This window comes from Ursus maritimus, unplaced genomic scaffold, assembly GCF_017311325.1.
Source record: "Ursus maritimus isolate PB19 unplaced genomic scaffold, ASM1731132v1 scaffold_11, whole genome shotgun sequence".
Lineage (NCBI taxonomy): Eukaryota > Metazoa > Chordata > Mammalia > Carnivora > Ursidae > Ursus > Ursus maritimus.
In genome coordinates, this window is record NW_024423453.1 from 44,012,188 (window position 1) to 44,036,776 (window position 24,589).

At 36.8% G+C, this 24,589-nt stretch overlaps 1 protein-coding gene across 1 annotated transcript in view; it reads right to left on the reverse strand.

Moving 5' to 3' along the window:
- Positions 1-214: 214 nt before the first annotated feature.
- ASIC5 (acid sensing ion channel subunit family member 5) overlaps positions 215-24,589 on the reverse strand; it is a 29,976-nt gene continuing 5,601 nt past the window's right edge. Inside the window, exons 3-10 of the mRNA XM_008685584.2 lie at positions 18,353-18,590; positions 16,360-16,485; positions 13,867-14,016; positions 12,554-12,701; positions 10,025-10,081; positions 7,668-7,836; positions 1,980-2,071; positions 215-454 (exon numbers count right to left, since the gene is read on the reverse strand). Of these exons, the coding sequence (XP_008683806.1) occupies positions 264-454; positions 1,980-2,071; positions 7,668-7,836; positions 10,025-10,081; positions 12,554-12,701; positions 13,867-14,016; positions 16,360-16,485; positions 18,353-18,590 (1,171 nt within the window). The 3' untranslated portion in view covers positions 215-263. The remainder of the gene's footprint in view (positions 455-1,979; positions 2,072-7,667; positions 7,837-10,024; positions 10,082-12,553; positions 12,702-13,866; positions 14,017-16,359; positions 16,486-18,352; positions 18,591-24,589) is intronic.

The window sequence follows — 24,589 nt, forward strand, 5'->3', positions numbered from 1 at the left end:
CCCTATACACAATCTCTACTGTTGTAGGTGCTGGGAATTCTATGGTGAAAAAAATAAAACAGCACTTGTTTTTTATATATATACAAATTAACATTTATACATAAATACAGAAAAAGATAAAGATATGTATCAAGAGATAGATACCTACAATGACTTTTATTGAATCCCCAAACTATAAGATAAAGTTACATAACAATGAATTAGCCATGAATAAATTTGAATGTATTATGAAGAGAAGAGCAAAAGCTTGTCCTGCATGAACATTAGCATTCTTCTATGCGATTTCTCTTCCCCAGATGATGCTGAGGTGGAGGAACCCCCTGTGTCATTTCGGGTATCTTCAGCAAGAACAAAATGCATATCCAGTAGAAATTGGTGAATACATATTCAATAATTTCTATAATTGTAATCATACTGGCCCCACAAAATAGGCCCAGTTGACCGCCAACATCTGCTGTAATAAAACCAATAACGAAATTGAATAAATCATGTTTTTCTAATAAAAAGAAAACTAAGCATTAGTAGAATTTAAATTATTGGAACCTAAGAAGTTAATCATAACCGATATTATATGAAGATAAGTGAATTGTATCATTTTAAGTTTGGTATAAATTAAGTAATGGCAATAAATATCATAAAATAATATTTATGTAAATCATCTCAAAAAGGAGAAAGTTACAGAGGAAGAACCAACTGATGCCTTGGGGGGGGGAGAGAGAGAGAAAACAATTATAAAATCTTTTTCCAAAAGTATAACTCAAACATTTAGGAAGATATTAAATCTAGGCAAATTAATTGAATATCCTAGACAATTATAAACTCATTTCCCTGTATTGAATGAAGAACAGAAATGTAACATTTAGATGGCTTTATTGAGTGATGATGTTTTCCAGAAACAAATTTCCAAGCAATTTGGAAAACTATCTTTTTTTTTTTTTTTTGGAAAACTACCTTTTTAAGCATTTGTAATATTTCATCCAACAAAAATATGTTCACACAATATTGCCCTGTGTATAAGAAATTTTTAAAATCTGTATTTGTCTTTATTGTTTGTGCTTCTTTTGTGGTAAAAGTAATATAAAATTTACCATTTTAATAGATTTTAAACGTATGGCTCTGTGGCATTAAGTCCATTCACACTGTTGTGCAACCCTCACCACCATCCATCTCCAGAAAATTTTCATTTTCCCAAACTGAAACTCCGCACCCATTAAAAAAATCTCCCCAATCCCTCATTCTCCCTAGCCCCTTGCAACCACCATCCAAGTTTTTGTCTCTATGAATATGACTGACTACTCAAGCACTAACTTCTTAAATCATTAATCTTTTTCTCATTGCCCTTGGCCATTCGTAGGATCATGCTACTTTTGTAAAGTGGAGTAGTGAAGTAAAGGTTGCCCCTAGAGCTTTGAGGAATTTGTATATTTCCTCCCCGTTCAGGGTGCAGCTGTCAGTGTGTGACCACTGTCATTTTGCCTTAATCTAACACTCTCTACTGTCTCCGACATGACTTCCTCTAAGTACTCAATGAGATCTAGGAAATCAGCAATTTAATTTGTTAAGGACGTGAACAGACAATGGTTGTAACTTAAAGGCTGAATTTTGCTTGCTCGGTCTCTTCTTTTCAATCCAGTCTGGGTGGAGTTCTGCGTGGAGGTCTGAGATACCTGACAGACTACTCAGAGGTAGGATTGCTGGAACACTCTACAGTAGTCATTTGCTGGGGAAGGGAGTAGTGTCTAAAGGGAAAGTAAAATACTGTGTGTAAATATGAATGTCAGCCTTTTCTTTGTGAAAGCTGGTGTGAAATTTGCTGGAGCTGTGTCTAGGGAGTGGGAAAGTGTCAGATTTAAATGACAGATGAAAAACAACCACTATCTCTTCCCCTCCATTGATAAGCTAAAACCTTAAGTACAAAAGGAAAAAAAAAACTGATAGAAAACGTCTTAAAAATTGAGGAACATCTAAAGAGCACTTACCAAGTAATTCAGACACACTCACTGCTTTTTGCTGCTGAGTTATCTTATAGTTTAAGTCACTATAATTTATTTCAATGTTCACGAGATTCTCCCTGGGGATAAAAACAAAGTTACTCTAGCTCAAGATTGTCAGCACTACTTTTAACTCTTCTTTGATGAAAGTAATATTCATTTTAAATTCAGATCTCATTTAATGTTGACACAATAAAGCTAATGTGGTCACAATAAATGGCAGTCATTTACTTTATATCATTTATAATATTAAGGCAGAAACTCTGCTTTCTTAGTTTCTTCTAGGAAGCTTTATATGAGACCGGAGTGAATAAAAACTATTTTAACATAACTCTTCATATAGTCTTGGATACCCTCACACTCTCCAGCTCAGATCTTACTTTGAACTTTAATAAAAATCCAACTGTCTTGGGGCGCTTGGGTGGCTCAGTCATTGAGAGTCTGCCTTCGGCTCAGGGTGCAATCCTGGTGATCTGGGATCGAGCCCCACATCAGGCTTCTCCGCTGGGAGCCTGCTTCTTCCTCTCCCACTCCCCCTGCTTGTGTTTCCTCTCTCCCTGGCTGTCTCTCTCACTGTCAAATAAATAAGTAAAATCTTAAAAAAAAATCCAACTGTCTTATGGTATTTTTATTTGAATATTCAATAGGTATTTCAAATTGAACATATTCCAAGACAAGCTCTTGATATTTCTTCATTTATATTGTAATAATACAATATACTGCCCAGCCAAATCCATGCGTAAATATTTGTTTTACCTTCAGAATATATACAGAATCCAACCACCTCTCACCACATTCACTACCACCACCTTTGCCAAAGCTCTCATTTCACCTGGATTTTTCCAGTAGCTTTCTGATTGGTCTTTCCACTTTCAGTTTTAATGTATTTCATTGCAATATACACATAACCTCTTTTCATCACACAATAACCAAAATAATATTTCTGCGACTCGCAAATCATATCACTCTTTTGCTCAAAACTCCACAGATACATCCTAGTATACTCTGAGTAAAATTCCACGACCCTAGCTCTGCCACCTGCCTCCTCACTTTGAACTTTCTCAACTCATTCCCTACCATCCTTAGCCATTGGTTACACAGCTTCCTGCCACAGCAACTTCTATTCTATTCTACCCATACATGACACATGCTGTTGCCTTAGGATCTCCCTCTGCATTCGAGTTCCCCTCCTTCTGGAATGTTCTTCCACCATTTATTATTGAGGCTAGTTCTTATATCTCTTTCAGATCAGCAGTTTTCAAAGTGCGGTTACAGATGCTTGGGGGTCCCCAATATCTTTTTGGAAGGTTCACAAAGTCAAAATTATTTTCGTAATATATGAACATATTATTTGACATTTTCACTGTGGTTGTTATTTCAAGAAAGCTACAGTAGCCACATTTACATGGAACATCATTTTTACTTGAAAGGATGATTGGCAAACTATGGTTATTCAGACTATGATATTTAGCAGACATTGTCACAAAAATGAAGAAAATGACATCACTTCAAGAGAAATAACTGATAAGATTTGCAGTTAATAATAAATTTAAAGCTTAGCTTTTATGCTATAGTTATAATTTTGGAAAATTTGTGTCTGTTATGATAAGCTTGATAACTCCCTAATTTTTAAAGACTTTTCTGATAAATAATGATATTAAAATGAAATGTATATTATATAATTAAATGGATCAATATCTGGAAGATCTGCACAACTCAGAGAATTTTTCTAATGACAACAAATTATGTTCAAAATCATTCATGGATGAAAGATCCATTGAAAGTATAATATCAATAGATATTAATATATATAAATATGAAAACTTCATTGATATGTTTTGATATTTCACTACTTTCAAATGGCAGCTTTCAAATGACACCCTTCCCTCTTCTTGTCCTGTAAGAGATTAAGCTGATAAGAAAGCCCATGTACTTTTTTCTTTGGCACCTGGGAAAGCTCAAACCCTTGAGATCTCTCATCTAAGTCCTCCTTTACGTCCACAATGAAAGGCAAAGCCAGTTGCCTCTCCTTGTTCTTCCAAGCCAACAGAGGATCTGCTTGGGAGAGCTCAGAAACTTCCCAGAAAGTCTCATTACATGACCAATGAATTTTTTTCATGCCCTCTTGATGCATCTGTGGCCTCATAGGTCCCAACATCCAAATCAAATTTTGAACGGAGAGACAATCCCACTCCCTGTGGGGCAACCACAAGATACAACTTGCAATTAACATTGAAGAAACTACACTTGTTGAGTTTTGATGTGTTATCAAAGAAAAGTGTCACATATCTACAAAGGCTATTAAAATATGTCTCTCTTTCCCAACCACATATATCTGTTTGACCCGAGATTTTCTTTACATTCTTCAACCAAAATTACATAAATCAACAGATTAATTACTAAGGTGCGAATCCATCTGTCTTCTATTAAGCCAGATACTGAAGAAATTTATAATATTCTCGCTCCTCTTCCTAAATTATTTTTTGTTTCAGGAAATAGTTTGTAAGAAGCTTTTATCTATATTGCCATATAGTACATTTATTATTGTCATCGTAAATGAATTAATATATAACATTTTCATAGTTTAAATTTTCAATGTGACAAATATTGATACAAGTCACACAAAGAAAAGCTTGTTAGACTCTTCGGTAACTTTTAAGAATGCAAAGGGACCTTGAGATCAAAAAGTTTGGGGACAACTGCTTTAGGTCTTTACTCAACTGTCAGCTTCCAGGGTAGATCACAGTCCCCAACACTGAGAAGACCCTCCCTGACTTTGGCTTCCTCAGACCCCTTTTCTGCTTCCTTTCTCTCCACAGCATTTAGCACCATCTGACATGACTATATATATATTTATTGTTCATCTTCACCCCAATGAAAATAAGTGTAACAAGTCAGGGTTTTTGTCTTTTGTTCACTGAGGAAAGCTTAAAGCCTAGAACACCCTAAATCCTGACATATAATAGGTGCTCATGGCATATTTGTAAAATGAACAAATAAGGGAACAAATTGAAGATGAAACCAATGAACAAAGGGGTAAATATTAACGTGTTTTATAAGCTGAGGTGGAAACCAACCACCCGATGATTTTCAGATGGCAACAATAATTGTCATTAAGAATGAATCCTATTAACAATGTTTCCTAGAATTATATGGTATCTTCTAATATATCTTAGGAACATGGCTGTAAATCACTCTCCTAATTGTTCAGAGTTTTAGAAATCAATATTCCCAAATACACTTAATTCAAAATATGTCATTAATATGTTTACTTAATTTCCATTGGTTTAACCAGGGGTAACAGGAGAATGTACTATGTTTAAGTAGATAATCAGGGGGTACTGTCATATTTACAAATAATAAAACAGTTGCCAAGGTGAAGGAAATAATAAAGTTGTCTTGGAAGTCCAGTAATTTTAGTAATATTGTAATCTTTTTGTCTCCCATCATGCTCCTAATTTGCATGTGCACTGATAATACTGTTTAATTTCCCAAGCACAAACCACATAACCATTTCCAATAATTACCCATCTGTGTTTTTGAGAGAAGATAAATTCATCCCTTACAAAAATATTGTGATATTTACTCAACTTCTCTCAGTCAGGTGACTTGCCCAGTAATTTGGGTCTCATTGAATCTGTGCCTCATGATGTAGTGAAATTGTTCAGGATTTAAGTCCGAGAATATCTGTTTGGCGCAGGAGAGGCACAATTATAAAATATCTGGATTTTAATAATGGTAAGGCCATCAAGGAAAAATTGAGTGTTTATTGCATTTACAAAACATTACACAAATACTCCCAGTTACTTGGTATGAGTGTTATATTAAGGGGAATGAATTTGTTTTGCATAAAACAATTTCATACAATTTTTGCTTGAAAATTTGTTAAATTCAAACAGAACAATTTAAAAAGTTCGTTTGTTCTACTAATGAAATTGGCCAAGATGCAGCCAGAAGTTACCCTTATATTCATCCCCGTACTGCCCGCCTTAGTTAAGCGAAGCTTCCCATCATCTTTATAATGAGGTTCAGCAATGGCCATGTGAGGCCCCGAATGGTCAGAGTCTGAGGTTGGTTTGCGCTCCAGGAAGAAACACATGCAGTCTTCCTGATTAAGTTAGGGGTTGCTTTGCTTCATATCTTACCACTGCTGAGACTTCACATGTGTTCTCCTGACAAACTGCATTTGTGTTTTCTGATTTACTATTCTTTGATTTCTGGTGCCTGTCCCCAAACCACTTTATTAATTATACGTGTGACTTCTAACCACCGGCTCCAGCTACAATTGTGACACCCCTGCTTCCCGCCGCGTCAAATCAGCTACTTGCCTGGTTCCTCGTAGTTACAGCCTCTACAATTCACAACTACATACGGTCCCCACATGCCAATGACGTGATAGGATTAACTGGAGAAATGTTTATAATAATCTAAGTTGCAGGGGAAGAAAAACCTCAGTGTTCTCTAGGATTGTCTTCGTTATACATGGGTTCTTTTCTGAGTCACCAGTAGGTCTCCAAAATCATGCCTACATCCTCTATATATTAAATCATGATGAAACTCAGGAGATCTCCATCAGCCAAAAGGCACACAAACTACACTTCTCGGGCATATTTAAGTATAACAGAAATAATACCATAAGTAAATCACTTTTCCATATGAAAATGGAATATAAAGGGACATCTGTTCTGGACACGAGAGTGTCAACAAAGAGATAATTGCAAATTTTCTTGCCTTTCATCTTTGTATCTTCTAAGTGTTTGAGATCATACCTATCAACCCTGTCCTGATGAAAGTACTTTTTCTCTCTGACTTGTAAAGATCACTTTATTGTCCGGGCATTTCCATGGGAAGAGTATTTTATTTATTTTGTGAAAATGAACACCAGGCTAAAAGTGGAATCCAACTGTGCTTTCAACGTTAGATATCTGGCTGTGCAGCAGGAAATCAGCTTTTAATGGGTTAATATCTATTCATTATATTAAAGTACAAACACTCATGTTCTATATTGTTGTTTCAGGTGCTCGGCTTACAAATATAAACAAAACCAAAGATAAATGTTAAGGTTGCTCCCTCATTTGAAAACAAAGAGTTCTCTATGAAGTTTGACTTGTAATTTTGAAGAGGCAGCATGGTGTAGCAGAAAGAGACCTAAATTAATCTTCACTTAATCAAATTTGGAAGGATATATCTTTGTGGAAAAATATAGGGAGACTGGAGTCATAGGTCTTGGGCCTAAGTTCTTTCTGGGCCACTGACTACCTTCCTAGGACAGTTACTCGAGACAGTGTGTGTCAGTGTCCTCACCTGTAAAATGAGAATAATAATTTGTGCCCCATCAACCTTATAGTTATTAAAACACTCAAACTCTGTGACATGCAATGAAGGAGTTTTCCTATTTTAAAGCATCAACTCGTATTAGTCAGCAGTGTTATTCTCCCCTGTCAGTCTACAAAGGTAAGATCTTGAGCAAATCACTCAGGCAGGCCTCATGTTACTTTTCACACAATTAAAACTGAAGGACTGAAAGACATGACCTTATCCACTTTTAAAATTCTCGATTTTCATGGTTAATTTAGTGATGTAAGCCATTGCCTCCTTTGATTGATCAAAATTTTGTTTTGAGTAAATAAAATATTCCTGTTAATTACAAATCGTTTACAAGACTAAAAAGATTACCTGATATATTCCTGACTTTGATTTAATTTCTTCGAAAGGTATTTCAAAGCTTTTTGACTTGGAAAAGTAGAATAAGAAATAGTAGCAGGGTACTCTGTTTCTTCACAAGGAACAGGGCAGCTAGAATTATGTGTTCCCATTGTACATAGTCCCTTAACATCAATGAGGTCTGAAATGAAAATCAGGACAGGATAGTCAGAGAAGAGGACTATTTTACAGTTGGGAGGACAGAGCTTTTAAAAATTTTATCATTTCATTTTCAATGCAAAAAAGTGGCTACCAAATTCTATCATTACTTTCTTAACAAATGGTGTTTACATTTAATTTATATTTTAGTACAAATATAGCAAAGGAGAGAGAATATAAGCATAGGAGCTGTTATCTTTAAAATTCATGGAGTCCTTGGATTTTGATCTTTGTTAGAGATCAGAAATTCTTTCCAGAAAATTCTCTGGGTTTATTTCCATAAAGTAGTATCCATTTGGACAGGAGAAAGATGGAAAGTTGTTTGTGTGACATTGGGTTGCTCTGAGAAGCATACTCAGACATACTCCTTAAAGCCAAAGACTCAGGTTTAAAGTAAACTTACCCTTGGGTTTATCGCAAGTTCTAACTGTGAAATATGTGGCTGGGTGATGAGATTGTGGACCCAGTGACTTCTAAATTGGCCAGAGGTTCTCCGCCCTATGTTTTCTCTAGACTTCTATTGAACAATCAGGCTATCTATGCAAATGCATCCTGAAAAAAACCCCCTACAGGAGGTGATATTTGTCTCCTGCATTCCTTTGGACCACATCCCAGTGTCCAGTCTCACTGCTCCTCTCTTTTTTTTTTTTTTAAGATTTTATTTATTTATTTGACAGAGATAGAGACAGCCAGTGAGAGAGGGAACACAAGCAGGGGTTGGGAGAGGAAGAAGTAGGCTCATAGCAGAGGAGCCTGATGTGGGGCTTGATCCCATAACACCGGGATCACGCCCTGAGTCGAAGGCAGAAGCTTAACCGCTGTGCCACCCAGGCGCCCCTCACTGCTCCCCTGTCTTGGTAGATATTCCAGTTCTTGTTTTCCTGTGGCCTTGTTACTGAAATTCTTTGTTCTTGTGAACCCTTTGTTCACCAAGACCCCCTGATTAATGATAAACTTTGGACTTTTTTTTCCCCCAGAATCTAACTTTGATACTCGTTCAGGGCATGCCTTTTGCAACATCCTCTAGTTCTTTACACTGGTTAAAACCATCACTCTTTCCCTCTAGTCACACAGACACATCCACTCACACACATATACTCTCACAAACACACACTTGTCTGTGCGCCCCATTTTCCTACAACACCCTCTGAAGAACTGCATGCATGATTTGTTTCCCCAAACTTTCTCTCCAGCCCCCATCAAGGATAAGAAATTATAAGACATTTGCCAACGTACCTCTTAACTCTCTGATCACTAGTCTGACTTTTGCGTATTTGGCTTGGAAGCTATTAAAAAATATGTGAGATTCCTTCTACCCATATCCATTCCATGCAATATTTTACAACAATGGAAAAGAAACTGAATTCTATTTCTGGTTTCCTGGAGATAGTTGCACAAGGGGATAGAATAGCAAGTTTTTTAAGAGGGCATATAATATTATTCTATTTTAATTAGAAAACCCTAATGATTTAACATCATAAACAGGAAGCTACATATGGGGAAAAAATAAAGGTAGAATATACTAGAGTGTTAACATTGGTTAGGGGTTAAGATAAACAATATGAAAGCAAAAAAAAAAAAATGTTGCTTAAGAAGAAATTGTCCCCAGTAAAGGCGGCATGTATGATTTTGATCTCATTTGCATAAAAAATTTATATATGCATTTATATATAACATATGTATTTATTTATAATATATGTATAATGAAATGAATAAATGAAAGATGGTCACCTAAATAATGACAGTAATTCTCAGAGTGTTGCAACTTCTATTTCCACAAGATTCTTCTCTGTTCTGCAATGTTTGAACTAGTCATAACTTGCATGCTTTATGTAATAAGAAAAAAACAACAAAGCTGTTTTGATTATACAAAAGTATCAAATTAAAAAAAACCTAAAACAGAAATAAAAATCAAACCTCTCTTGCTGTTACTTTGTCACTGAAAATCTTTAATTCAGATTTATCTTGAAATCAGAGGGGTTTGTTTTGTTTTACTGTTTAGGTCTGTAAAAGCTACTGTGCTTAATTTTAAGAACATTGAAAAACTCCTTTTTTACAGTCTCTATTCTGTTTCATTTCTGGATTAGCCATAGGATGATTTAATGTCTTGTATAACTCTGAGTTACTTTCATGTAAGTCCTGAGAATGAAGAAGTAAATTAAACCACTTACCAAGTGTAGGAGAAACACAGTCGTAAAACTTCTGTATGTCACATTCTACCCCATTTCCTTAAAAATAATAAGTGTAAACGTAGAGACTTTACATTTTATGAAATTAGTGATATAATGACAAAAATACCTTTCATCCATCCATCCATCCACACATCCATCCATTCTTTTGCAAAACAAAACAAAACAAAAACTATGAAAACATGCTAATATCTAAAGAAAATATACATTGGGAGGAAAAATAGTAATGTGGGTTTGTTTATTTCCATGTTTCTTTTCCTCTGTCTATATCATGCTAAAATCCTTTAAGTGGAGATACTAATTGAAAAATGTAGCTTTGAAATTTAAAAATGTTCTCACATGTATCATCTCATTTGTTCCTACACCAATCCTGCGATGTGGGAGTCATCATTTTCCAAATAAAGAAACTAAGTTTCAAAAAGTGGCTTGTCCAAGCAGCTGCGGGGAGTAGGGCTTGGTTCACCTTCTGTCCTGCTCCCTCTATCTATGGATTGATTGATCTTTATTTTTTATGGTATTAGTTGAAGGACGTACAACATACCATGTACTTTTTTTTAAATTTGTTTTTAAATTTCAGTTAGTTACCATGCAGTGTTAATATTAGTGTCAGGTGCACAATTTAGTGATTCAACACCTAAATCCATTGATTTAAATACATACATACACAAACTCACACACCTGGTGGGCTGCCTTTCTAGCGGTCAGATGGGGCAGGTAAGTACCAATATTATTAATCACTGGCTGTGGACCTTGAGAGAAATTGTAAAATCAATATGTAGCAGAGCTGAGTTTAATCCCAGGCTGATTCTAAAGCTTTAGTCGTTGCACCTTAACACAGATACTTGTCTACTGCTATAACCCTTGTGGTCCCCTGGGTTAGCCTCAGTGTTTACTCAATGCTCTTGCAAATAACCAAAGAGATTGTCTATTGACAAGTTGTAGATAAATTTGGCTAACTATGAGGAAGTGTTCTTTGTAAGAGAAATGAAAGAAGAAAAAAAAAAAAGAAAAAAGAAAGAGAAAAAAGAAAAAGAAAAAAGAGAAAAAAACCTACTTTCAGCATTAAATTAATTAAAAAACCCTCTCTTTTCCAAAGTATGCCTGGCTTCTTCCAATGATATTTGTCCCATTGCAAAGAACAAAGACATTTTGGAAACAATCCGTATCTGAAAAGCTGATTTTCGGGATCGCGTCTGCAAATTTTCAGTAGAGGTACTTTCGCTGCTTCAATTAATGTCTATAGATCTCAATTTCCTCATCTATAAGTAGACTTAGAGGGATATGTGAGGATCGAACCGAGTAAGACATCATTCTGAAAGCCCTTGGTATATGCTAAAGTTTATAAAAATGCCCTACTTTGTAATTTATAGTTCATCTTGTCTACTTTCTGGTCCATATTCGTTATCCAGTTCGATTTGTAAGAAGTAATACATTTTTAATATTATAAACATTAGAGTCCACCCACCAATTCAGATTTTCTCCCCCAGAAACCTTGGAAAGATAATTAGGCATGACAAATCAGATCCAGCAAGAGCAGTTTTATAGAATGCCAGTTTGGGATTATTGGCCGGAAACCAGTAATCAGAATTCTCGAAAGAAGGAAGTGGTGATTCTCCAAATTCCTCAGAAGCAGTTTGTCAACTAGAAACCATTGTTCGTAAGAGCAGAGGTGGCATTGGTCTACCTGTGTGTGAGAGGCAGTGTGTGTATATGTGTGTGAGATGGGCCACAGCAGCCAATTTAAGGAGCCAAACTGGTGTTGTCTTTAATACACTCTACATTTTTTTTTTTTTTATAAATTTTCTGGCCAAGGGGGATGAGGCAAATCTGACCAAAATTAACCAAGACTTATGTAGAATGTATTCTGTGTCAGGCGTGTTTCAAACTACTTAACATGCTTCTTTCATCTGAGGACCATCCTCTAAGGTAGCACTGTTCGTACTCTCCCCACCTTACCGGAAGTACCGAGAGGTTTGGTCTAAGGTCACGGAGAGGAGAAATGGTGTAACTGAGATGAGCCTCCGGGATCAGAGTCCAGCTCTGATCCACCCACCCAGCTCTACTGCCTCTTTCAGTGTTCGCTGCTAACCTCCCTGGCTCCAGAAATGCTCCAAATTGGAGGCAAAGGGAGTCTGGAGCTGTTTTTCTGATCACAAAGACAAGAATGTACCAATAATGACATCTTCAGGGTGCATTCAGATGGATAGAGATGGTCTCATTTTTCTTTCAAATTGAGAAAATGGTGACGATCCGTCTTAAATACCTAAGAGCACCCAATTTTACATCCTGAAAATAAGAATTGGAGACTGGCTCCATTTTCTTTCTTTTTCCGGAAATCTCTGCTCTGATTGCACGATTTAAAATCTGTTGGGTGAGGTTGTATTTGTCAAGTAGATAACTTTCTGGCATAGATTTCATAAGAATGGAAAACGATTTTATGATCTATTATTTCCCATGATTCAAGTTAAATAAAAATAATTACGTAAGAGGAAATTTGTCATTCTTATTTACCAGGAAGCAGAAAAGGTAAACAGCCACATTGTTCTTGTATGTGCTGAGCTTTACATTCCTTCAAGCAACCAGAAGTGCTGTAGGTACTAAAATTCTGTAGCTTGATGTTTGGATTGCATTCTCCCCATGGGTACTCTTGATGAACTGTCTTAAGAGAAAATAGACACCTGGCTCACGAGGTGTATCTGAGTCAATCCACATATTTCCATTCCAACAAGAGAAGCTAATATATATTTTTTACTTTTCTATCAGAGCTCTTTGATTCCTTTTTTTTTTAACTGACTACATTTGCCTATGTTGCTTACTCAATTTACCTGAATATCCTGAAGGGAAATGCAACAGTGGGCCTTTAACGCATATCCCAAATGCTCTGTACCTAAAGTGAATGAATAAAGTCACAGACTGCTCTAAAAATTAACTCATGTAAGAAAAAATAGTATCCTTTATGGAAAGAATATGTTAGCAGATTCATAAGTCTACCCACCTAAAACAGCAACCAAAATTACACACAAAAATCTATTATTGAGCACTTACTATATGCCAGGCAATATGGTAAGTGCTTTTTAAAAAAATTTTTTTTAAAGATTTTATTTATCCATTTGAGAAAAAGAGAGCACAGGGGAAAGAGCAGAGGGAGAGGGGGAGAGAGAACGTCAAGCAGACTCCCCACTGAGCGCAGAGCCCAACACAGGGCTTGATCTCACGACCCTGAGATCACGACCTGAGCCGAAATCAAAAGTCAGATGCTTAATCGACTGAACCACTTAGGCGCCCTGGTAAATGCTTTCTTTGGGTTATTTCATTTAAACTTCATAGTTACTATAACTATGAAAAAGAGATATAATCTTTATCAGAGAGAAGAGATGGAATTTCAGGAAGGTAATTAAGGAAATTGCAGAGCAAGCAACTAGCAAATGGACATCTGCCAGACATGCTTGACTCCGGGATTCCCACTCTTCCCACTTACTTTTCTTCTTCCCAGAATACCCCATTGAGAAAACGCACAGTTCAATCACTTGGGGCTCTCTTCACATTTACTGATCCTTTCCAGTTCTAATGACATTTGAAGTTACCTTGTATTCGCCAGGCTTCCCAGCTTTCACTTATATTGTACATGTGAATTCACTGATTTTACTACATGTGTACCTCCTAGTAATGGGAAAGAACCTGAAATGAAACGAACTATGGAATTTCCAGAGGTCTTCTGAAGGCACGGTAGAGAGAGGTTTCTAGTGGAAGTATGATTTATGTGTATATCCGTTTACTACCCTACCTGACTCCCTCAGATTTTACACCTTGTATGTGTGATTTACCTTGACTTGGCGGATTGTTACCCGGGCATGCATTCCCACAGGTGACGACAAGCCTAAACCATCAATCTGTGGCACCTTCTTTGGCGAATGGATAACAAAGATGATTCCAGCATCAACAAAACCGAGGGCTGGGTCGTCAGTGAATTCCTCCTGAAACAAACCACCAAAAATTTTCCCCAATTACAAATTGGTGTCAATTCTACACAAGTTCAAGATTTCATTTTATCCTCTTGTGAGAGGATCTGACTTGCTTAAAATCAAGTGTTTCCTCTCACTATCCAATTCCATATTATATACAAACTGAAAAGTAAAGCCCTAAGATGCACTTTTCATGGTTGAATCACATGTCAAGGTGTCAACAGTTTCCACAGCTTACTTTCGCCTTAGATGAATACCATAGTACATATCATGACTGTCGATCGTCTGATTTCCTAGGGGCCCTCTCTTCACCTAGTGACCTTTTAGTTGCTTCTCTCTCATCTACTCTCTTTGCTTCGTTTGTTTTAGAATATCATTTGGCTCCTTTCTTCTCCTTGCAATTAAAATCTCTGGCCTTATTTAAAATTGAAATTCATTTCCCCCTGAGCGTGAAGACTTACACTATGTCTTTAACACCACTGCTCTTCTATAAGTCCCATGCCAGATGAAAAAAATGAGCCCTAAACTTCTGGTGATTCTGTTCTTAAAGATCTTCCTTGACTTACAATGAGGTTACAGGCTGATAAACCCATTGTAAGGTGAAAATATCATAAATCAAAAATGCATTTAATACACCTATCATCATAGCTTAGCCTAACCTACTTTAAACATGCTTTTCCACTCACTTCAGCCCACAGCTGGGCAAAATCATCTATCACAAAGCCTATTTTGTAATAGAATGTGGAATATCTCATGTAATTTATCACATATGGAACCGAAAGTGAGAACCAGAATGGTTATGTGGGTGCAGGATGATTGCAAGTGTGTCAGTGATTTATGCTGGTGATGGCGTGGCTAGCTGGGAGCTGCCGCTGCCGAATATCACGAGAGAGTGTCGTACCACATATCACTAGCCCATGAAAAGATCCAAATTCAAAATTCGAAGTATGACTTTGACTGCATGGGTATCACTTTTGCACCATTATAAAGTTGAAAAATTGTAAGTGGGGACATTGTTAAGTCAGGGACCGTCTGCAGTTGTAATTTCAGATTATAAGGAGAAAGAAAGAGCTTGGGAATATGATGATTTTTTTCCTGCGAATGGGTCAACTGCATATGTAATTACATTTAATAAACATGCTTAATATTCTATTTGTAAGAGGTCTATTTCTCCTGGGTCTGCTATGACTCTAAGAAACACTCAACTGGCTAGTCTAGACAAGTATTTAAGAGCCATTTACTTACGGAATTTTACTTTGCATTTGCAGATTTTAATTGCAGTCTAAAAATACTTGGGAAATTCAAGCTTGTAAAATTCATAATGTAATATTTGAACAGACTATATGGCTAGTATTTAAGTGACCTAGAAATAGATATCAAATACACGTACAAGTAACTATATATGTATATTTATATATAAAATCAAATATATGTACATGCATTATACTGTGCAGTCCTGTGTTGGAACAAAAATATCTTGAGCAGGATACAAGAGGAAGTTATGAAACATACCTTAAAGAAAAATTCTTTGAAAGTAGCCACTGGTCCCATTGACTTGGATTGGGAGATAGGACAGTTCAATGGGGTTTATTTCTCAACTTTGCATTAATCGTATGATTTTGGATGTTTAGTTTACCAGCATCTCAGAATCTTCATTTATAAAACCACAATAATGAAGCAGAGTATCTCTAAATGTGTAATACTGGAAACAGTTGTGTAAGATAAAACGTAGAATTAACCTTCAGAAGGAAGCTATAGCAAGTGCCCTTGAAGCGGACACCTACTGTATTCCTTAGGTGTTTGGACATCTGCCTTTCAGGCCTAAACGCTTAGACTTCTTGTACCAATTACAAATTCGCAGAAGCTAGGCTTAGGCAAAGTTAATTTATACAACATTCTTTATATAACGAGTATTTTTTGAGTCATCCTTCAAACTATAGATTCCATGGTTTGTCAAATGTGCATGCATGACTTCTTTCAAAACATACTGCCTTTTTTACATAAAAGTCTCTCTAAAAATATTCTTAAAATACATAAAATCATTTAAAATTAACTATATACATTGTGATTTAGAAACTTCTGGCTTCCTTATTTTGTGGCATGAACATTTCCGGGGTCACAAAAATGACAGTAGTATAGTTAAATATGTCCAGGTTATGCCTCTAAATTTGGATTTTTTAAATCTCAAAGTCAATAATTGCATCCATGGGACTCCAGACTAGGTTAACAAAAACTGAAATAATACCAATTGTGGGAACAGTATGACAGGGTAAAATATTTTGATCAAAATCTTTCGAAAACCCCTCACATTCTTGTTTGTCTTGACCCCTGGTGAGGTTTAAGAAAATTCAGTACCTGATTGACATTGAAGAGCAAGCTTAAGCCTCTTCCGGAGACACTCACTTTTTCCTTTGCTTGAATATTTTCACCATGATTAAAAGTAAAACAATTTCCATATTCAGTGAAGACATGTGCAAAGTCCTCAATATGAAAATGAACCAAATGAAATATAATTAGTTAGGTATTTTGGCCACTTTTGAGGTTGAAGTTACTCTAACTTAAAAAAAAAATCAGATGTCTAAATGAGAATGCAGAAATATCAGAAAGAATAGGTAACGTGGTAATTCTAGTTTGTGTTCATTAATAGTTACAATTTTTTAAAAATACGCACTTGTCAATCTGTATGTGATTATCTAATTGAGATTTTTTTTTAGTGTAAATAAACATGTTTTAAAAATTTATTTGTTGGGGCGCCTGGGTGGCACAGCGGTTAAGCATCTGCCTTTGGCTCAGGGCGTGATCCCAGTGCTATGGGATCGAGCCCCACATCAGGCTCCTCCACTAGGAGCCTGCTTCTTCCTCTTCCACTCCCCCTGCTTGTGTTCCCTCTCTCGCTGGCTGTCTCTATCTCTGTCAAATAAATAAATAAAATCTAAAAAAAAAAAAAAATATTAAAAGAAATTTATTTGTTGTATGTTTAGTAAGGATTCATGGAAACATGTATTCTTACCTATGGAGAAGGCTTTCACATCCTCTCTTTGAGGAGCTCCCCCCTCCCCCATGTTGGGGCAGCCAATCACATTGCTCGGTTCCTCTTCCTCCAAAAGCTGATACCGCAGAAGTGCCCATATGATAAACACTGGACCGACATGAATACCCCACTGCCTCACTTCAGTGATTGGTTTAGAAGTTGACATGTGTCCTATGTAAAGCTAATCAGTCTTGCATGGAATTATTAAGAGGATACTGGAATGTTAAAGTATGATAATGAGAGGCAAGTGTTGTCAGCAGTCATCATGGCTCTATGAGGAGAATTCACACAGGAAAAAACCAACGTGAGTCATGAGATAAAAAGAGAGAGAGAAGGTTAATGATGTTGTCAAAGTGTCTTGGTTGAGCCTTTTCTGAAGCCAGTCCTACTTGTAAGAGTTCCTGTTAATTAAACCAATGCATTCTTTCTACTCATTAGCTCCCAGAGGTGGGTGTCTGTAAGTTGCAACTGAAAAATTCCTGTCTGATACATGTCTAACACAAAATTTCTTGGTGACAAGTTTAAACATGTTGGTTGGCAAATAACAAGCAACATAGAAGAACTTCTCTAAATTAAGAGTTTAGAACAGGACTTCATCTCAGTCACATGTCTGTCAGGCCTTTTTTTTTCTTTCCGTTTTCTGTGTGCTAAGGAAGGCTACCAGAAGGATGAGGAATTGTGTCCCAGAATCATGAATTTGGGAAGTTTACTTGGAATCACCTAACTAACTGGAAACACCTGCTACAGAATTGCTGATACTAGAAACAGGGTGTCAAAGTGCCTACAGATCCCTTTGCTAGTAGTTTCCAGGGATATCCAACACTTTATCTTAAATGCAGATTAATTATATAAAGGATAAAAACAGGATGTTTTGAGTGATTAGAGAAATATATGTAATCTTTGTAGTCAAATCCTGGTGCCTGCCCATTTTCTACAGCCTCCAAGCAAAAAAAAAAAAAAAAAAAAATCTGCATGTTGGCTCCTTAATGATAATAAAAATGCTACCTTAGAATATGTTATTGAAGAATGGGAAAATTAAAATATTCCCTTGAGTTAAATTTTTTTTTGAGATTATCCTGCAATTAAGGTAATTAAAGATCTCTGTTCTCTATCTTCTCTTACCTAACCACTTGGAAAAAGAAATACGTCTCATGTGTATTTCACACCCCTTGATGTCATAAGGCGGAGCTAATGAAATATACTCTTTGAGCAAATTTAGATCGATTCCCTGTGAAAGTAAACCTTATCTCAGTGTGAAACAGTGTAGTGCAGTAATTTATCGTGTTGATGATATTTGAAGAAATGTCAGATTGTTACCTGTGGACCACACGGCTTTCCAAAAAAGTCACATTCCAACAGAGTGCTATCGTTGAGATAAAAACCGTTATTTTTTACAAACTCTGTAATGCTGAAGTTTTGGTGACTTGCAAGAAAATCAACAGCTTCTTTAAAGCCAGTGTAATTGGACCTGATTTCCTGAAGATGGAGGACTTTGTATACAATATTCCATAAGAAAAAAATAATACCAAATTTGGCCGCAGCTTCTGTTTGGAACCTATTGATAGAAATAAAGGCAATATTTAGAATTGCAAAAACTTTCTATGACCTAGAGGACAGACATCAAACATCTGGACCCCATCAGCTTCTCCAGCTTATCTGCTACATTCTCCTTCATTCCTAAGAGATACAAGCAAAACTGAATTCCTAAGAGGTCTTTGCCACATCCTGCAATTCACCTTGTATTTACTGTCCTTTCATTGACCTAGAACACTTTGCAGACCTTGATCTGGATAACATCTTAATGGAGCTTCAAGACCCAACATGAAGAGAGAGGTGGGAATGTGAAGTTGCTAAGAATATAGACTCAGGGGCCAGATTTCCTGGGTTCAAATCCCAGCTCTGTCATTGTGGCTTTGTACTGTGCCTGTGTGGTTACGTTGGAACTATTTTCCAACATCTTCCTTGTATGTATCTGGCTACAATCGCAGAGTAGGAACTTCAGTCTCAGACGCACTTTGTGGTACATCTTGTGACTCAACTCGTTGGTATGGGGCGACAGCCGGGACTGGAGCTCCTCCTGCCTCCTTCAGCTTCTTCAAATCCCAGGTCAAATGAGAGTGCAACCTGGAGAAGGTCCGAGCTCATCCTGCAGGTGGCCTGCCCTCCCGAGATCAGGGGTGGTGAAAAAGACAGACACACCTTTCTAGTTCATATATCTTCCCTTTGCTTCAGATCTGTCTTCCTTTCTGACTGCTGATCTTGTAACATCAAGCCCAGCACCAGAAACAGAGGCAAGAGACTTAGAAAGACTGCTCAACCAGTCCCGACGTGTAGCGGACTTAATCCTTAAAATAAATCCCTTGTTCTGTGTCATTCACAGGGCTCTTTTTCTCTGAGCAAGCCCTGATCGGTATAGCCACTCAGTGTTATGACTTGGCAAATTTCATCTCATTGTGACTTGGTTTCCTCACTTGTAAAATCAAGGTATGTTAAAAACCTACTTCAAAATATTATTTTGACGATTAGGTTATTTTTCCTAAAACATTTAGAAGCGTGCCTGGAATATAGTGATAGTTAGGTAAATATTCATGAAATTAACGCCCTCTTTATTGTCCAAATATTTTCCTGGCAATTAAAGCAGAAGGAATCTATTTGCCCTAACAAAATAAATATGCTGTAATTCCCTTCCTCTGTTGAGCAATTTCCTCTTTGCCTTGTGTATGGTTGTTTATTTGTGTACCTTATATCCTTTTCTGAGTTTGATTGATATTATCATATTTTGTATATATATGAATCTTGAAACTGAACAAAGACTCTCCATTCAAATTTACTAGTAGAAAGCATGGAACGAAGAGTGAATCCACTCTTGCTAAGTACACAGAGCCATGCGGTGCTTGGTTTGTGTGTATGTGACCTCACTCCTGGACTTCCTTTCTGTACCAGATTTTATATTTTATCTTCACTTTCTATTATCTTTCATATAATTTTTGCTTTCTTCTACAAGCCACATGAAACTCTTTCTCAGTCATGGTAGAACATACATAAAACAAAACACGGAAAATAAAAAAACACACCCAAACCAGCATCATACATCCTTTTAGAGGTCAGAAACTGTTTTCATGGTCAGGTCCGAAGAGAATATCTTACTTAACCAGCGTTGAACCTTGAAGGCCTGTCTTAAATCCACCAGCCCGGGTCTCTAGAATCCTATACATATCCTTCTTTGACTTCCCCTTTCCTTAGAGACACTACTAATTCATGGTGACATTCTACCTAACATAAGTATATCCAACAATCTTGCTTTTCTTTTCTTTTCTTTTCTTTTTTTTTTCCTTTTTTAAAGATTTTATTTATTTATTTGACAGAGAGAGGGACAGCCAGAGAGAGAGGGAAAACAAGCAGGGGGAGTGGGAAAGGAAGAAGCAGGCTCCCAGCAGGGAGCCGGATACAGGCTGATCCCAGGACCCTGGGGGACCTTGAACTTCCTTCAGCTTTCTGTCTCTCTGAATGATGACACCATACCAGGGATCTGCTCCAAAGCCCTGCAGCTTTGGGGTTTCTCCCCAGACTGAGAGTCAATACTACTTTTCCCAACGTTCATTGGATTCTTTTCAAAATGATTATGCAGAGAAATGAAGGAACTCTCACACGTGTAGGAGGTATAAATACCATAGATAAAAAGGGTAAAAGGGAGGGCATTTTAAAATATTCTTCTAAAATTTTTTTTATTACATCATAATAGTTGAGACCAGGAAGGTGATTTAGGCAGATGAACTAGACTTAATCAAAAAAGTTAACAACATTTGAAACAAAGGAAGAAAAAAAATGTATGAGACATATTGTTCAGCGTAACACCAAAGTGTGTTGCTCTGAGTGTATTTTTGACTTTCAGTCAGGTTTCTAAACTTGCCCAAGTCTGTTCTTTCAGAACTCTTGCTTAGTTAGAGTTTTCCTTACTCTTTTACTTAACATACACTGGTAAGAGGCTGGCAAAAGAAAAACAGTAATAAAAATGCGTTGCTTTATTTCGACAAGTGAGTAAGTGACAGCCAGGTAATGAGTGCACGTGCAAATGCCTCTACGCACCAATGCCCAGATTTCGTGACCCAAATGCGCATGTTTCATCCTATGTCCAAGTTGATGCCTGACGCAGCCCTTCATCGAATCCCACCAAAACCAATCTAAGTCTACCACGTATTAACAAGAATGTATATTTTGCAGATCATTTTAGGGCGAGGAAAAATAGAGAAGAAGGTCTGCTGTTTGGATTCTCCTATGAGCCAATTTTAGTATCTTACAGTTCTCTGTGAAAATAAAATCTTTGACACGTGTTCATTGTATATTTGTATTAAGAGTCATGCTTTTGTCTTATTTAAAATCCCTTACCTCATATTTAAGCAGTGTATTTGGAACAAACAAAGAAGCATAGGGACTACTGTGAAGATAAACTGAACTCGAGTTACTCATTCTAATACAATAGCCCAAATCACATCCGTGTTCATTATATGCAGTCGTTACTGGCATTTTTATTCTTTATTTATTTTATTTCTGTGTTTAGTAGAAGAAAACAAACTTCAGAGGTTTTTACCAAATACGATATAATGGAAATCTGTGATTAATTTTGTGCTGAAGATAGGTTAGCATGTAAACATGTTTGACACAGGAACATCTGAGAGTCCTAATATTTCTGATTAGGGTGAAGCTTGGCATTAGACGCAAGGTATTTGAACCCTTTACTGGGATCTTCTGAATTGAGAAGAGCTATGGTAGTACAGAGTAGTACAATTTGTTATTTTAAATGTAACTGGGTTATTCTGTGTGACTTTTTGATTATTGAGGAAATCAAATAAAGTCCACAGATAATTTATGGGATTTATATCACTCTGCTTTATGCAATAAAATCATTAAAGCTTCATGGAATCACATAAAATATTTATTAGTATGACCACTGATCCTTATCCTACTCCATCTCATAAAATTTATAATACTTTTGATCTTCTAAAATAAGAAATAAACTTATTTAAAGTTATGGTCTAAAATTTATATATCAATTTAAAATATGCAAACAGAATAAATAGTTTTTCAGGGTTCCATTACATGGCCTAAGAACTAAAACGTTTGAAGACCACTGGCTTTGAGAACCAGACAATAGACAGCTTGAGTTCTTTCCCTCATCTGCCAGTAATTTGTTGAACTGTAATGGGTAAGATGCTCGTGTACTGAGATTCAAAGTATCTACCTATAAAATTAGACTCTAGGAGATGAAAATGTCTCTAACCCCTATAGTATGGATGCCACCTAAGTTCTTTGTCACCTAAGAAAGAATAATTCCTTTATAATTAAGAATTTCCCTATCTGTAATTATAGTTTCTAAAATATTAAATTTTTTTTTGTCTGGGTATTTACTGTATCCAACTGAGCTAGAATACACTACCAGTTTTTTGTTTTTTTTTAAGATATACCATCTAACACAAGAGCCTAAATTGTTGATTTGTGATTTGAGCTGTGCAAAACGAATTAAATTTTTTTTTAAAGATTTTATTTATTTATTCGACAGAGATAGAGACAGCCAGCGAGAGAGGGAACACAAGCAGGGGGAGTGGGAGAGGAAGAAGCAGGCTCCTAGCGGAGGAGCCTGACGTGGGGCTCGATCCCATAACGCCAGGATCACGCCCTGAGCCGAAGGCATACGCTTAACCACTGTGCCACCCAGGCGCCCCCGAATTAAATTTTTATACTAAAAAATTATGAAAATACTTATAGTATAGAGTATTAAATATTTTCTTTGAGATCTTTCTTTATTTCTAAAATGGGTGCTTGCAGCTGTAAATTTCCCTGGTAGCATGGCTTCAGTGGTATCCCATAATTTTTTTTTAAAGATTTTATTTGTTTGTTTGAGAGAGAGTGCACAAGCGGTGGGGGGGAGGGGAGAGGAGTAGAGGGAGAGGGACAAGCAGACTCTGCCCTGAGCTTGGAGCCCGACGTGGGACTTGATCCCATGACCCCAAGATCCTGACCCAAGCCGAAATCAAGAGTCCGATCCTCAACTGACTAAGCCATCCAAGCACCCTGGTGTCCCATAAGTTTTGCTATGCTGTATCCTCATTTTTCATTCACCTCGGAGTATTGTCTCATATCCTATTATTTCTTCTTTGACTTGTTGGCTATTTAAGTGTTTAATATCCACATATTTGTGACTATCCTGAATTTCTTTCTATTAATGATTTCTAATATCATTCTATTGCTGTTGATGGACATACTCTGAATGATTTCAAATCTTTTGAATTTATTGAAGCTTATTTTATGGCCTTGCATATGACCTATCCTAGAAAATGCTTCACGTGTACTTGAGAGGAGTGTGTATTCTGCTGCTTTGGCAGAGAATGGTCCATAGATGTCTTTTAGGTCTAGTTAGCTTCTGGTTTATATGGATGTTCAAATCTGCTCAGTCTTCTGTTTCTTTGTTGACCCTCTGCTCTGCTGTTCTACCGATTACTGAAAGTGGTACTGAAGTATGCAACTGGATATGCTGAATTTTATCTTCCTGATAGATCACCCTTTTATCATTATCAACTGACCCTCTTTATCTCCAGTAACACACTTTGTTTTAAATTCAATAATGAGAACAACGAATGGGAGTCCCCGTTGCTCCACATTCTCATCCAGATGTGAGGTCTCTCTTAGATTTTTGCCGTCCTAATACGTGTGTAGTCATATCTCATTGTTATTAATTTGCATTTCCCTGATGACATATGATGCGGAGCATCTTTCTATGTACTTAATTGTCACCTACATTTTCTTTGGTGAGGTATTTGTTAATGTCTTGGACTTATTTTTTAATCAAGTTGTTTTCTTATTTTTAATAGTTCTTTGTATGTTTTGGATAACAGTCTTTCATCAGATGTCTTTGGCAAATATCTCTCTCATTTTGTGGCTTGTCTTTTCATTATCTTAATCTCTCCGGGGCATAGATTGCCCTACAGTCTAATCTAATTAAGTGTGGGCCCCTTAAAGGAGTAGATTTTGAGGCCAGTCTTTGAGAGTTCTTCTAACCCCCGGAGAAGTCTTCTTGTGTGTCTCTTCTCTGTACTCTTACTAAAAAACTAGCCGGCGTATGGTTTAGCTTGTTGTTCTCATAAACCTACTAACCTCCTCTTAATTGTTTACCACCAAAACCTATGTTGTTTTGAGGGCATCCTTCGCTTGAACCATATACTCTGTTATAAGCAAAGTTGAATGTCACCACACTCTGTCACAAGAAGAGTTACATCAGGGAGAGCATCAGAGTTCTTTGTTCTTATGGCCTGCTTCTCCCACTGGGCAAAATATTTACAAGCAGCATTCTGGACAGGGCAGTGGTTTATAGTCTTCTGACCATGCCTCTCTTGCTGCGGAACCTCCCCCCTTGAGCAGGCTGAGGTAAAAGTGGTTTAGTGTTCCAGTCCACCATGCCTGGGGTAGAGCTTCTACCCTGTAAGTGGGGATCCCAAGGAAGGGAACTCCCAATCTCTTACTTATACTTATCTGGAATTTAGCCTTTGCATTATGGAGTTG